A 14,169-nucleotide genomic window follows, 5' to 3' on the forward strand; every position below is an offset into this window, starting at 1 on the left:
CAAAATATCATCTGTGAATACTATAAAAATCTCTATGCACATAAACTTGAAAACATTGAGGAAATGGATCAATTTTTGGAAATATACAACCTCCCTATGCTCAATTGGTCATGAACAGACAAATATCAAGTAATGAAATGGAAGCAGTAGTAAAAAAATCTCCCAACAAAAAAATAGTCCTGGACCAGATGGCTTCACAGCCCCAAATGTTACCAGACCTACAAAGAAGAACTAATACCTATACTGCAGAAATTACTTCATAACATAGAGAAAGAAGGAATCCTTCCCAATTTGTTCTATGAAGCCAGTATCACCTTCATACCAAAGCCAGGAAAGTATACAACAACAACAAAAAACTACATACCAATATCCCTTATAAATATAGATGCAAAAATTCTCAATAAAATTCTAGCAAACTGAATTCAGTTGCACATTAAAAAAATAATCCACCACAATTAAGCTTCTTTTAAAGTGAAATTTATCAGTCATAACAGCTACAGAATTATATAGTGGCCCAGAGATTATTCTCTTTTTCAACCAGAAAAAGATAAAAAGTACCTTTTCAAGTCCAGGTTTTGAAATCTTTTCAGTTCCACTATTGCTTTCAAGGCAGATTCCTTCATCAACACCATCATCGTTGGAGAAATCATTGCTCATCTGATCACTGTGGCAACTACCTTCATTTTCTGCTCCACTGTCAGTGCAACTTTCAGTCTGAGGAGATTTCTTAATAAAACACAATTATCTTAAAATTATAAGCCAAATAAAAGGAAAAATATTCAGGAAAACTTTTCACGTAATTTAACATATTCTTATTAATACAAATATTTATTTTATGTTAAATAAATTTATCTTCTCTTCAAAAAGCAAGATCTTAAGTAAAATTAAACAAGCGATAAAAAGTGTATTTTAAAAGCATTTCTATTATGTCCTTAAAATTCTAATACAACAAATTACTGATAAGCCCCATTTATGTTTATCGTTATAAAATACAGTAAAAAATTACCATTTCTTTCAGCAAAATCCACAAAAGCAGAGAACCTGAGCTCCTAAATGAGCTTCTTGTGTTCTCAAATCCCAAAAGAATACCATCTCTATTCTTGAACAAAAAGTTCCACTCAGTTTATCACTGTTAGGTATTATAGATAATTAGAAAGAAAAACAAGACATTTTATCTTTCCTCAAGAACTGTAGTGTAGTGGAGGTAGAAACGTAACAATAGCAAATCATACTTTTTTGCTTTACGGTTTTAAATCACATTCACACAAATTTAATTTGAAGAATTCTACTTCTTAGAAATTGCCAAACAACCCCTGCCCCTTTTCCTTTAACATTTTATATATATATTTGTATATACCTAAAAATGTTTCTATTTAAATAGTTTGAGAATTTTCTAAGACACATGTTCTTGATAAGTGTAAGGTATCACACAGAAGTTCTTGAATGCATCTAAGCAATATATAACAAGCACAAACTTTTTGCCAGGAACTTTGTTGTAGGTATTACTTTTAATATACAGTCTTTATTTTTCAAGAAAGTTTGCTTCAAGGATAAGTGGAGGTGAAAACCAACTTTAGAACTCTATACTAAGTCCAAAAAGATAATTCCTGAAACTCCTTCAATTAAGCCAAAATATCTCTTCTCCCAAGAACTAGACCTAGAACTTCCTTTAAAAAGATGCTGCCAAACTTTTTAGCTAGGTTTTCTTCCCTTGGAAAAGATTTCCCTTTAACATTAGGGATATTCAGAAGACTGATCTAATACGGTCCTCTATTTGAATAGAAATTCTCCCAAGATTATGTCTCCTTTGAAAGTTTGGCATACTTTGGATAGATGTCCTAGCTCAAGTAGAAATGTCTGAGATTGTTTTCAATTAAATCTTTCAAAATGTTATCTGGTCATAGTTACCATTCAAAGAACATTTACTTCATTTAAGATACCTTCTTCCAAAAGCTAAAAAAAAAATTTATTATTCTTACTTTTCAGACAAGGAAAATGAAAGTTTAGAAAGGTTATATGAATTATCCAAGGTCAAGAAGCTAGCAAACAGTTGGACACGGACTTGAACACACAGCTAGTTAAGCCCAAAACATGTGCTCTTCTATACCACATTGCTTCTTAGTACTTAATAGTACTAAATAAAATTTGATGAATGCTTAAAGTTATTTTTGAGCTCCTAGGAAAAGGCATTTTTATAACTATATTAAACAGTTTCAACAACAAAAAAATGCTTCATGGTAGTTACAGAGTGATAAATCTATGACAACTAAACTAAGTGATTATAAATATTCCACATAATGAAATCAGAAGAGTTTCCAAAAGAATAGAGTGGAATATTATAAATTTTTTATTGAACAAGGCTAGAGAAACCAGAGAATTGTGGGAGGCCAATGAATGGGAAGAAATTGACGAGCATTACATGTGTCCTTCAAAGTCTCATGCTCAAACTATTTAAAGTTTCCAAATTTAAAAAAATTAATTTAAAAAGGAAAATAGACAAAACATCCTATATTTTCCAGTTTTCTAACCCAGACAATTTAAGAGTTAGCAAACCTTAAGTGGGAACAACCCAGATACCTTAATCCTTAAAAAACACACTGAGACAAATATAAGAAATTAAGTCCATGCTACTCAGTCTGTTCATTTATTCATTCATATATATTTGTTCTGCATTTATTATGTATCAGAAACACAAGTACAGTTCACCTGTAAACTAGTTTCAATAACTAAGAAATTATGAAACATAAGATTCTCTCTCATTCCAGAGTTGTGTTCCTTATTATCTTTTCAAAGAGTATCATAAGTTACTCTGACCAAACAAGAATATTTGAAATATAATTTGAAATATGGTGGTCAGGAAAAGCTTACACAAAGGTAAGTCTTTTTATAGAATTCAGCACTAGAAAATAAGGGGAAAATAAGCTTCCTTCAAAGAGTCTAAATGACATCAGTGGTAAGTTACCCCTAACAGCTCTTTTAAAAATACGACTGACTAAAGTGGATTAATGAAAAATATTTTATAACAAGAAAACATAATAAATATTTACCTCATCTTCAACATCAATAAATGTACTCATATCTAGCTCTTCAGGAAATGTCATTCGATCATTCAATTTAATCCTATGCATGGTTGTATAATCAAAATCAAACCTTTTCAACTGTAAGGTCAGCAGATAAGGGAAATGCAAAAACCGAAGGCCCTAAAAAAACAAAGGGGTGGACTCTATTCAATATTGAATATTATCTCTGATAATTAATTATTAATCTTTATATGGCATTTACCTTTCGTGCATCACACTTCTTCTTACAGCGTTCACAAAAATACTGATTTGGGCCATCCAGGATCTCTGGCTGAATAAATGCATGCAATGCTTCTTCCTAGTTAGGAAAAAAAATGGTTTATAATTACTTAAAATATTATGTTAATGACAAAGCCCTGAATATAAAAACACTGCAATTACCAAAACAGTTTTAAATAGAATGGCTAGAAATTTAGAAACTCAGAATGTACCAAAGAAAAAAATTATCAATAGCAAAATAATATTACCACTATAAAAATTAAACAAAAAGAAAATTTTATTTGCCTTTCTTAGTATTGCACATAACAGTCATTTCTACCTAATTTTTATTGACTTTACATTGTGGTGCTTGGCTAAATAATCTTAAAAAAACCTCACTCTTTAGATTAAAAAGTAATTCCATCCTTCTAAGAAAAGCAGTTACATGTTATCACTTCAATCTTCTTATAAAAGGAGGCATTTTTAAACTGTACAGCAAGTAACATTGACCGCTAAAGAATTCACACTATCCATACACTTAAAAATCAAATATCCATCCTTAATCACTATAGTTAGGGTCAGTCAGTAATCTACCACTGCAACAGTTATAAAGATTGAAAGACGCTGTGCAACCTTCTCACTGAATGTGAGATATTGCTCCTTTTGAAAATGTACAAGAGCTCCTGGATTGCTCATCTAGTAGAACTACGTGGTTCTCTTTTCTCCATACGGCCTTAAAACAGAAGAAACTTAGAATAAACACTGTTGAAGAATCAGTACATATAAAGTTTTATTTTAATTTTTAATAACTGGTTTTTCACAAAAAATTAGTCAATAAAACATGATTGGATGCATAATCTCAAATTTAATCTGATGCTCTTTTCTTCACACATGGTCTAAGCAGAACTTCTGCTTAGATAATATTTATTATATATAAAGAAAAAGAAATGAAATCATTAAGCCAAAGTAACTTAAAATATTTTCCTTTTGATACAGAACAAGTTGTTCCTCAAAAGATAAATAAAGGAACTTAATTTGGCAAAATGGTCTTAGTTGCAAAATAGCTGGCAAAGCTTCTAAAACTAATATCCATATACTGTTTGATATAGCTCACTTTGGAACAACATAAAAATTTGGAAAGGTATTAAAAGGCTTCTAAACTCATCCCATCTCCTATTTTGTTCTCAGAAAACAAGGAAGCACCAAGATGGGGAAAAACCCGAATAGCCGGGGTTTTTCCACATGACCAAGCATTTTCCTGGAGGTTGTAGGAAAGGACACATTTAAAAAACAATTTTTTTCTCTAAAGCATATTCTAAGAAAGAAAAAAGATAAATTCTATAAAAACATAACAGAGGAAAAAGGCTTTAAAAGAAACCACACCTATAGCTTAACATAGATTGATACTAAATTTGTCAGGCTTTCCAAATAGAGGTAATTTGAACTGGTAAAACACTTGATACCTAAAAAGTGGGGTGGGGGTAGAGTGAGAAAATTATGTAACTCGAACTCTACTAAACTACTGGCTCTGGCTTATAGTTCATAGCTGGGGAACTTTTTTAAAAAAAATAATTTAAATCTTAGAGAAAAGTTTAAAGAACAGGGAATTCTCAAATACTCTTTACTCAAACTCATGAACTTTTTAACATTTTGCTACTTTTGCTTTATCCGCCCCCAACATTATTATTTTCTGAACCATATGAACCAACAGTATTTTTTTCTGAACCATGAGAGTAGGTTCACACAAAACATCATGCTTTACCTCTTAATACTTTAATATGTCTTTTTAAGAACAGGGACATTCTTATACAAACAGTACAGTTATAAAACCGAGAAAAATTTGGTACTGATAAAGTACCTTGTCAGTCCATATTCCAATTCTGTCAACTACTCTGATAATGCCCTTTATAGCTTTTATCCCCATTTAGGACAAATCTGGGGTCACAGATTTCATATGGCTATCTGTCTCTTTAAAGTCCTCTAATCTGGAATAGTTCCAGAGTTTTTTCTTTCATGACACTGATACTTTTTGAAAAACAGAAGCCAGTTATTTTATAAACTGTTCCACAATTTGGGTGTGTCTTTTGTTCTTCATTATTGGATTCATTTTATACATTCCATGCTAGACTATCACATATGCAATGATGTGCTCTTGCACCAGTATCATAGTTGTAGGCTACCATGTAACTTCCTCATTGGTGACATAACTTTAATCATCTGGTCAAGGTGTTACCCAGTTTTTTCAATATATAGTTATTGTTTTTCCCCTTGCAGCTAATAAGCAATCTATAAGGACATACTTGGAGATCATGCAAAAATCCAGAGGCTTACCAAACTGTCCATCCTTGATTTTAGCATCCACTAATGGATTCTTGCCTAAACCAAATTTTAATAGGATGTTTGTTTTGAAAATCTTTTTCTTTTAATAGGTAAGTTAAACCTACTCATATTTAATATGACTGATATGCTTGGTTTTGTCTCAGTCACTCTTAAATAATTACTGTATATATTACCATGTACCTTTCTCTATGTGATTTCTTTGCTATTTTTTACATTTTCTTTTGGTAGTTAGCAAAGTTAGTAATTTTGCTCTAGCAGTTACTTTTGCACTTACACTTTTGTTAGTGCCCTTAATCTCCTCTATTTCCCCTCCCTTTTTATTCTTAAACTTTTTTGAGTATCTGGTTTGCCACTTTTAAATGGTATCCTTTGTCTCCCACCCACACAACAGACTGATCTTATTCTACTTTCCCTTTCTCTCCCCTTCTCCTTTTTAAAAGTGGTGTTTATACTCTGTCCAACATATAACATTTCATACTATTCTTCTATCCATGTCTCCATCCTTGTGGTATTTAGTCCTTAATTGTACAGTTTAAAATATTAAATGCTCACAGTTCTTCTGCTGAAAGTTCCCCAGTCATCTCTTGAGTTCATCCTCTAATAAGCTCAAGGGCTCATGGATACAATATCTAATGAGTTCTTGAATGTTCAAAATTGTTTTTGTATAGCCCTTATAACTCAAGAAAAACGTGGCTGGATATCAAATCCTTGGCTGGTACTTTCTTTCCTTGAGTCTCTGTTGCCATGATTTGCACGCTGCTCTTCCGAAGTGTTATGTCAGCCCAATTCATCTCTACTAGTTTAGTATGTCTCAGAGTTCATTGTTCCAGGTTGTGGTGGGTCCTTCAAAGGGTAGATTTAAAATTTCCCTTATTCCCGCAAAGTTTTTCTGAATTATTGTTTAACTATTAGTTTTATTCCACTGTTCTTTTTTTCTTCTTCGCAGGCTCTAATTACGTTGGACTTCCTTTGTTGCTCTTCCCGTTCAATCATTTCTTCTGAGATCCTTTTTACTTCCTTATTTCATTTTCATTTGATGTCCCTCATTAGATTTTCATTCTTTCTATTCTGTTGAGCATTTTGAAATTTATTCTTCATTTCTAAGATAGTTTTGTCTTTTCAGTATCTTTCTTGAGTTTAATGAACTCTCATTGCATTTCTTCCTGGTTCCCCCTCCCCCACCCATTTCTCTCCTTAAATTTCTGGATAGCAGGTCTTATTTTCCTCATTTGAGCATGTTTAATTCAGTCTGGAGTACTGTTACAGCATTCTACTCTGTGGTTACTTTCCTGAGGTTTTTTTGGGCAAGGGGACGTTCTTTAGCTGAAATGCTTTAATATAGATTGTCCATTTTCTTCTAACAACAGTGTTCTGTATATTTGATTTTTTTTTTCCCTAGTCATTTTGTGAACTGCATTCTTTAGTCTGAAAGCACCTTCTCTGCCCACTTAGTGAAGTGCAGTTTCTTCAGGTAATGAGGAGAGAGGTTGGTGTCTTCTTTCATTTTTGCAGGAGCCTTAATTTTTCTTTCTTCTCATTGTCTCCACTGGTACAACTCTGTGGGGCATCACCCCTTCTTTGTTTATCTCCTTCTTTCCCAGAAGCAGATTTCCCCCAAGGCTGCCCCTTCTAATCCTGCTCACTCTAAAATCCTTTTCCTATAGCTGTGCTATAAACTACGAAGTCCCAATCTATGTTCACTCTTTTGGCATTTACTATTATACTTTCTCTTTTTTTAGGGTGATTCTGTTCTTATTTTGTTTAAGTCCCTCATTCCCCTCTCTTCTTTTTCACAGAGTCTCCTAAACTTCCCACTCCATACTCTTCACATACACAATCTTGCAGCAGCAGTGGAAGCTCTGTTGGAATTAGGTGTTTATTCTGCTACTTACAGGTAATTTGAAGTTCATGGTATTCTCTGTCTCCTAGTAATGCAGAAGGTATGGGCTAGTTGCATTTTTCATTTGCGTTCCTTTTAGTCCATGTTTTTTTAAGGGGATGTGTAAAGATACTCAGATTCGGGCAGCTGCCACATCCTTCAGACCCAGAAACCAGTTGAAGCTATATTAATATATTCTATAGTCTCCTTATTCTAGCTTTCTAATGGGTTGTCACCAAGGTAATTATAAATAAGATTAACCAGTTATAAAAATTAGCTTCAATTCATTCATTCATTCAACAAATTACGTAAATAAAGGGCTTATGTGGTTATATGTGATTAGCTGCACTTAATGTAATAAATGCAATAACTACAAATTATGCCAAACTATATTTTAGATACCAAAAAATAGCTTATAGATCTCACAAAAATGGAACAAAATGTTATAAACATTGTACTGTTAACACACACACACACACAAACAGAACAGCTTACCATGAGGTGTCCTCTTTAGTATGTCAAATTATTCATGTATCATGCTTCTAAACTAGCTTTGGGTTGGCTATGATTGCTTCTCATCATTTCAGAGTGAAAACAGTTTTATTTTCTAGAGTTCACTCCCCTCCTCGTACATTATGCAAAATGTAATCTTACACATTTTTTTAGGCTGTAATTTTCAGAATACAGGACAGAACATAGACAATTTCTACATCTTTAGTTCTCCAAACAAAAAATACTGGTTATCTCAATTTTATAGCTAATGGAGACGATCTACGCACAGTGAAATCAAAAGATAGACCTAAGGAATGGTATGTTTATAAATCATCTTTTTTTTCCCATTGTTAACTAATATATATTTTACATAAATTCTTTCTCCACCAAAGTCTAATTTTATTTTAAATGGAGAAATGGGTATTAAAACATTATTTTTTACACTGAACAAGATAAATTGGAACTACCACTGAGAAATATTTCTTAACTCATTTTGATTACTAAGCAATTTTGTGCTATTGATATGCAACAACATGTTTTCCTTACAGATATATTCAGCTATCTTTACCAGGATATATATGTTATTATTTTAACTAGGAAAAGGACTCCAGATACTGTTACCTAAGCCATCTACTTATTTTTCATTGTAATTTTTCAGATAATTACAAATTCACATCCAATTATAAGAAATAATACAGAGAGATCCCTTGTACACTATGCCCAGTTTTCTCTAGTAATATAACATTTTGCAAAACTATAGCATGATATCATAACCATGATATTGACATAGATACAATTCATCTTTCTTATTCAGATTTTACCAGTTTGGGCATATTCATTTATCTGTGTGTGTGTGTGTGTGTGTGTGTGTGTGTGTGTGTGTATGTGTGTATTTAGGTCTACACAATTTTAACACCTGTATAGGTTCACGTATCCACCACCACGTCAAGAGACAGTTCCTATACAAGGATACCTCGTACTACCCTTTTACAGCCACCTGTCCTTTCCTTGCCCCCACCAAATCCATAATCCATAGGCAATGACTCATCTGTCCCACAGTTCTAAAATGTTGTCGTATCAAAAATATTATATAAATGAAATCATAAAGCATGTAACTTTTGGGGATTGGCTTTTTTCACTCGGCATTAATTCCCTGGATATTCATTCAAGTTCTTGTGTGTATCAATAATTTGTTCCTTTTTATTGCTGAGTAGTAGTCCATGGTTTGCATGTTCCACAGTTTGTTAAACTATTCACTTGCTGAGGCAAATCTGGGTTGGCTCCAGTTTTTGAATCATTTTGAACATCTGTGTACAGGTTTTTATGTGGACATAAATGATCATTTCTCTGGGATAAATAACCAAGAGTACAATTGCTGGGTTTATAATAATTGCACGTTTAGTTTTGTAAGATACCACCTGTAACATTTCACATTCCCATCAGCAATGTATGAAGTGATCCAGTTTCTCTACATTGTCACCAGCTTATCATACTGTCATTATATTTTAGCTGTCTGGTAGGTGAAAAATAATATATTCATTATGGTTTTAATTTGCATTTCCCTAATTGCCAGTGATATTGAGCATCTTTTCTGTATTTATTTTACATATCCTCTTTGATGAATTGTTATTTACGTCTTTTCCCAATTGTCTAATTGAATTTTTTTTTTACTGATGTGTTTTGAGAGTTCTTTATATATTCTAGATATGAGTCCTTTGTCAGATTGTAAATACATCAGCTTTGCAAATATGTTCTTCCAGTCTGTAGCTTCTCTTTTTATCTTCATCACACGGGCTTTGAGGTAGCAAATGTTTTTAATCTTGATGAGGTCCAACTTGTCAGTTTTTCCTTCTGTAGACTGTACTTTTGGTATTAAATCTAAGAACTCTTTGCTTAGCTCTAGATCTGGAAGATTTTCTCCATTTTTAAAAAAGTTGTATAGTTTTATATTTTACATTTAAGTCTATGATCCATTTTAATTTTTGTAATTTTTGTGATACAGTTGTCCAATTATTCCAGCACCGTATGTTGAAAACATCATCCTTTCTCCATTGAATTTTTGTGCCTTTGTGAAAAATCATTAGACATATTTTGCATGCATCTATTGACATCTTTACTATGTTGAATCTTCCAATCAATGAGTACTGTATGTCTCTCCATTTAAATATTCCTTTCAAGAATATTTTATTGATACATAATAACATATTTGTGGGGTATATATGATACTGTGATACAAGCAAAGAATGATGTAGTGTGTAATGATCAAGTTGGGGTATTTAGGATATTCATCACCTCAAACATTTATCATTTGTGTCGGAAACATTTCAAATCTAACTATTAATATTTTAAAATACACGGTAGATTAACTATAGTCAGCCTACTGTGCTGTCAAACACCAGAACTTATTCCTTCCATCTAACAGTATGTTTGTACCCATTAACCTACTTCTCTTCAGCCCCTCTTCCCCACAAACACACCCTTCCCAACCTCTGGTCATTATCATTCTACTCTCTGTTTCCATGAGATTAGCTTTTTTAGCTCTGACATCTGAGTCAGAACATGTGATATTTGTCTTTCTAAGCCTGGCTTATTTTGCTTAACATAAACTTTTCAAAGTTTTGTAGTTTTCAGCACATAGGTACAGTACATGTTTTGTTGGATTTCCATCTAAGTTTTTTTTTTTTGCAAAACTGTAAATTGTATTGTATTTTTAATTTCACTTTCTACATGTTCATTGCTAGTATCTTGAAATACAATTGATATTTTATCTTCATCCTGCTACCTTGCTAAACTCACTTATTAGTTCAAGGGGTTTTGGTAGATGCATTGGGATTTTCTACATAGACAATCATGTCACCTAAAAATATGGACAATTTTATTTCTTCTCCTTCTTGCCTTCTCGTGTTGGCTAGGAGTTCCAGTACTATATTGAGTAAGAGTGGGGAGAGCAGACATCTTTGCCTAGACAACACTGACATTCCTTAGGGGGAAAGCATCAGTCCTTCACCATGAAGTATGCTATTAGCTATAGGCATTCTGAATGTATTTTATTAAGTAGAGGAAATTTCCCTCTATTCCCAGATTTCTGAGTTATTATCATGATAGACTGTCGAATTCTGTCAAGAGCTTTATCTAAATCAATTGATAATGATCATACGAATGTTCTTTTTTTGCCTGTTAATATGGAAGATTACACTCATTCATTTTTTTAATATTGGCCAAATTTGAATCCCTGAAATCAACCCTACTTGGTCATGGTGTGTTACTCTTTTTATACATTGCTTAATTCCATTTGCTAATATTTTGGTAAGATTTTTCCCATCTATTTGCATGAGGGATATTGATCTTTTTTTTTTTTTTTCCAACTGTCCTGTCTGGTTTAGTATCAGGTGAAAAATAGTTTCATAAAACAAATTAGGAAGAATTCCCTCTTCTTCCTTTTCTTTGGAAAGAAATTGTATAGAACTGTGTTCATTGTTCTTCAAACGTTCGGTACCCATATCCAGTGAAACAATCCAGACTTGGAGATTTCCTTTACAAGAGGTTTTTAATTATAAATTTAATTACCTTAACAGATACAGAGCTATTCAAATTACCTAATTCCTATTGGGTGAGTTGTAGTTTGTGCTTTTCAAGGAATTGGTTCATTTTATCTAAGCTGTCAAATTTATGTGTGCAGAGTTGTTTATTATATTCCCTTATTATCCCTTTGATGTCTACAAGATCTATAGTGACATCCTTTTTGTTCCTGATACTGGAAATTTTTGTTTCCTTTTTTTCTCGGTCAGTCTTATTGCAGGTTTTTCAATTTTATTAATCTTTCCAAAAAACCAGCTCTTTGTTTTACTTATTTTTCTCTACATTTTTCTGTTTTCTATTTCACTGATTTCTTTTTTCATTATAATGTTCTTCTTTTTGCTTGCTTTGGGTTTCTTTTGTTGTTCTTTTTCTAGGTTAGGTAGAAGCTTAGATATTTGGTTTGGCACTTTTCCTCTTTTTTAATGTGTTTAGCGCTGTAAGTTTCACTCTCAGCAGTGCTTTAGCTGTGCCTCAAAAAATTTGATATTATATTTTCATTAAGTTCAAAGTATTTTTAAATTTCTTTTGAGATTTTCCCTTTGACTCGTGGATTACTTAGAAGTGTGTTATTATCCAAGTGTTTGATTTTCTGTTTTCTTTCTGTTATTAATTTCTAATCTGATTTCATTACAATTAGAACTCATACACTCCATTTTCTTTTCAATTGTAGAGGTTTGTTTAATAGCCCAGAGTATATGATCTTATCCTGATATACATTTCATGGGCCCTTGAAAAGAAAGTGTACTCTTACGTTGCTGTGTAGAACATTTTAGAAACGTTAATTAGATCCTGTTGATTGGTGGTGGTGTTGAGTTCTTCTATATCCTTGCTATTTCTGTCTAGATGTTCTTTCTACCTATCAATTGGCAAGGGAGGGGTATTGAAGTCTCCAACTGTAGACTTGTCAATTTCTTTTAGTTCTGAAAGTTTTGCTTCATGTATTTTGCAGCTCTGTTATTCAGTGCACATACATTTAAGATTGCTGTCTTCTTGGTGGACTGACCTTTTTATCATTATATAATGACCCTCTGTGTCTGGTAATTTTCTTTGCTCTAAAGTCTCCTTTTATCTGATGTTAACATAGCCATTTCTGATTTCTTTTGATTAATGTTTACACAATATATCATCTTTCATCATTTTACTTCCAGCCTGCCTATACCAATATACAGTCATGCACCACATAATGATGTTTTGGTCAATAGTGAATGGCATATATGACAGTGATTCTATAAGATTATGATGGAGCTGAAAAATTCCTACCATCTCATGATGTCATAACCATCTTAACGTAGTAGCGCAATGCATCATTCATGTGCTTGTGGTAATGCTGGTGTAAACAAACCTATTGTACTACCACTTATAAAAGTATAAGACATACAATTATGTACAGTACATAATACTTGATAATGATAAAATATGACTGTTACTGGTTTATATTATTTCTGTACAATACTTTTTATTGTTATTTTAGAGTGTGTGTATGTGTGTGTGTGTGTGTGTGTGTATTATGTTAACTATAAAACAGTCCCAAGCAGGTCCTTCAGGAGGTATTCCAAAAGACACTGTTATCATAGGAGGTGATGATGGCCCCATGTGTGTGTTATTGCCCCTGAAGACTTTCCAGTGGGACAAAATGTGCAGGTAGAAGACAGTGATATAGATGATCCTGACCCTGTGTATGCCCAGCCTAATGTGTGTGTTTCTGTGTGTTTGTGTCTTAGTTTTTAACAAAAAAATGTTTAAAAAGTTAAAAAAAATTTAAAATAGAAAAAACCTTATAGAATAAGGATATAAAGAAAATCTTTTTGTACAGATGTACACAATGCGTTTGTGTTTTAAGCTAAATGTTATTACAAAAGAATCAAAAAGTTAAAAATATTTAAAAGTTAAAAAAGCATAGAAAGCTAAGGTTATTTTAAAGAAAGAAAATTAGTTTTTAATAAATTTGTGTATCCTAAGTGAGCAGTGTGCACAATAATATCCTAGGCCCTTGTATTCACTTACCACTCGTCAACTCACCCAGAGCAACTTTCAGTCTTGCAGGCTTTATTCATTTTAAGTACCCTATACATGTGCACCATTTTTTATCTTTCATACCGTATTTTTACCGTATCTTTTCTATACACAGATACTTACTATTGTGTTGCAACTGCTTAGAGTATTCAGTATAGTAACATGCTGTACAGATTTGTAGCCTAGGAGTAATAGGCTATACCATCCAAGTTTGTGTAAAGTACATTCTATAATGTTCACACAATGATGAAATCATCTAATGGCACATTTCTCAGAATGCATCCCCATCATTAAGCAATACATGACTGTATTTGAAGGGAATTTCTTGTAGATAGCATACTATTGGGTCTTTTATTTTTTAAACCTATTATGCCAATCTCTGACTTTTACTTGGTATATCTGGACCATTTACATTTAAGTAGGTCTTCCATATTTTTTTTTAGTTTTTTGTTTGTTTTCTCGTTTTCATCTTTCTGTTTATTTTCTCCTGCCTTCCTGTGGGTTACTTAAACAATTTTTTGAATTCGACTTTGATTTATCTATAGTGTTTTTGAGTGTATCTCTTTTTCAGTGGTTGCTCTAGGTATT

At 32.5% G+C, this 14,169-nt stretch overlaps 1 protein-coding gene across 3 annotated transcripts in view; it reads right to left on the reverse strand.

The window, feature by feature from the left end:
* The window catches only part of USP47 (ubiquitin specific peptidase 47), a 115,674-nt gene that overhangs the window by 39,605 nt on the left and 61,900 nt on the right, over positions 1-14,169 (reverse strand). For all 3 annotated transcript variants that reach the window (XM_012654407.1, XM_012654406.1, XM_012654405.1), the window contains 3 exons: positions 3,283-3,378; positions 3,048-3,200; positions 559-726 (listed from right to left, as the gene is read on the reverse strand). In XM_012654407.1, coding sequence (XP_012509861.1) covers positions 559-726; positions 3,048-3,200; positions 3,283-3,378 — 417 coding nt within the window. The remainder of the gene's footprint in view (positions 1-558; positions 727-3,047; positions 3,201-3,282; positions 3,379-14,169) is intronic.

This window comes from Propithecus coquereli, unplaced genomic scaffold (assembly GCF_000956105.1).
Source record: "Propithecus coquereli isolate 6110/MARCELLA unplaced genomic scaffold, Pcoq_1.0 Scaffold44, whole genome shotgun sequence".
Lineage (NCBI taxonomy): Eukaryota > Metazoa > Chordata > Mammalia > Primates > Indriidae > Propithecus > Propithecus coquereli.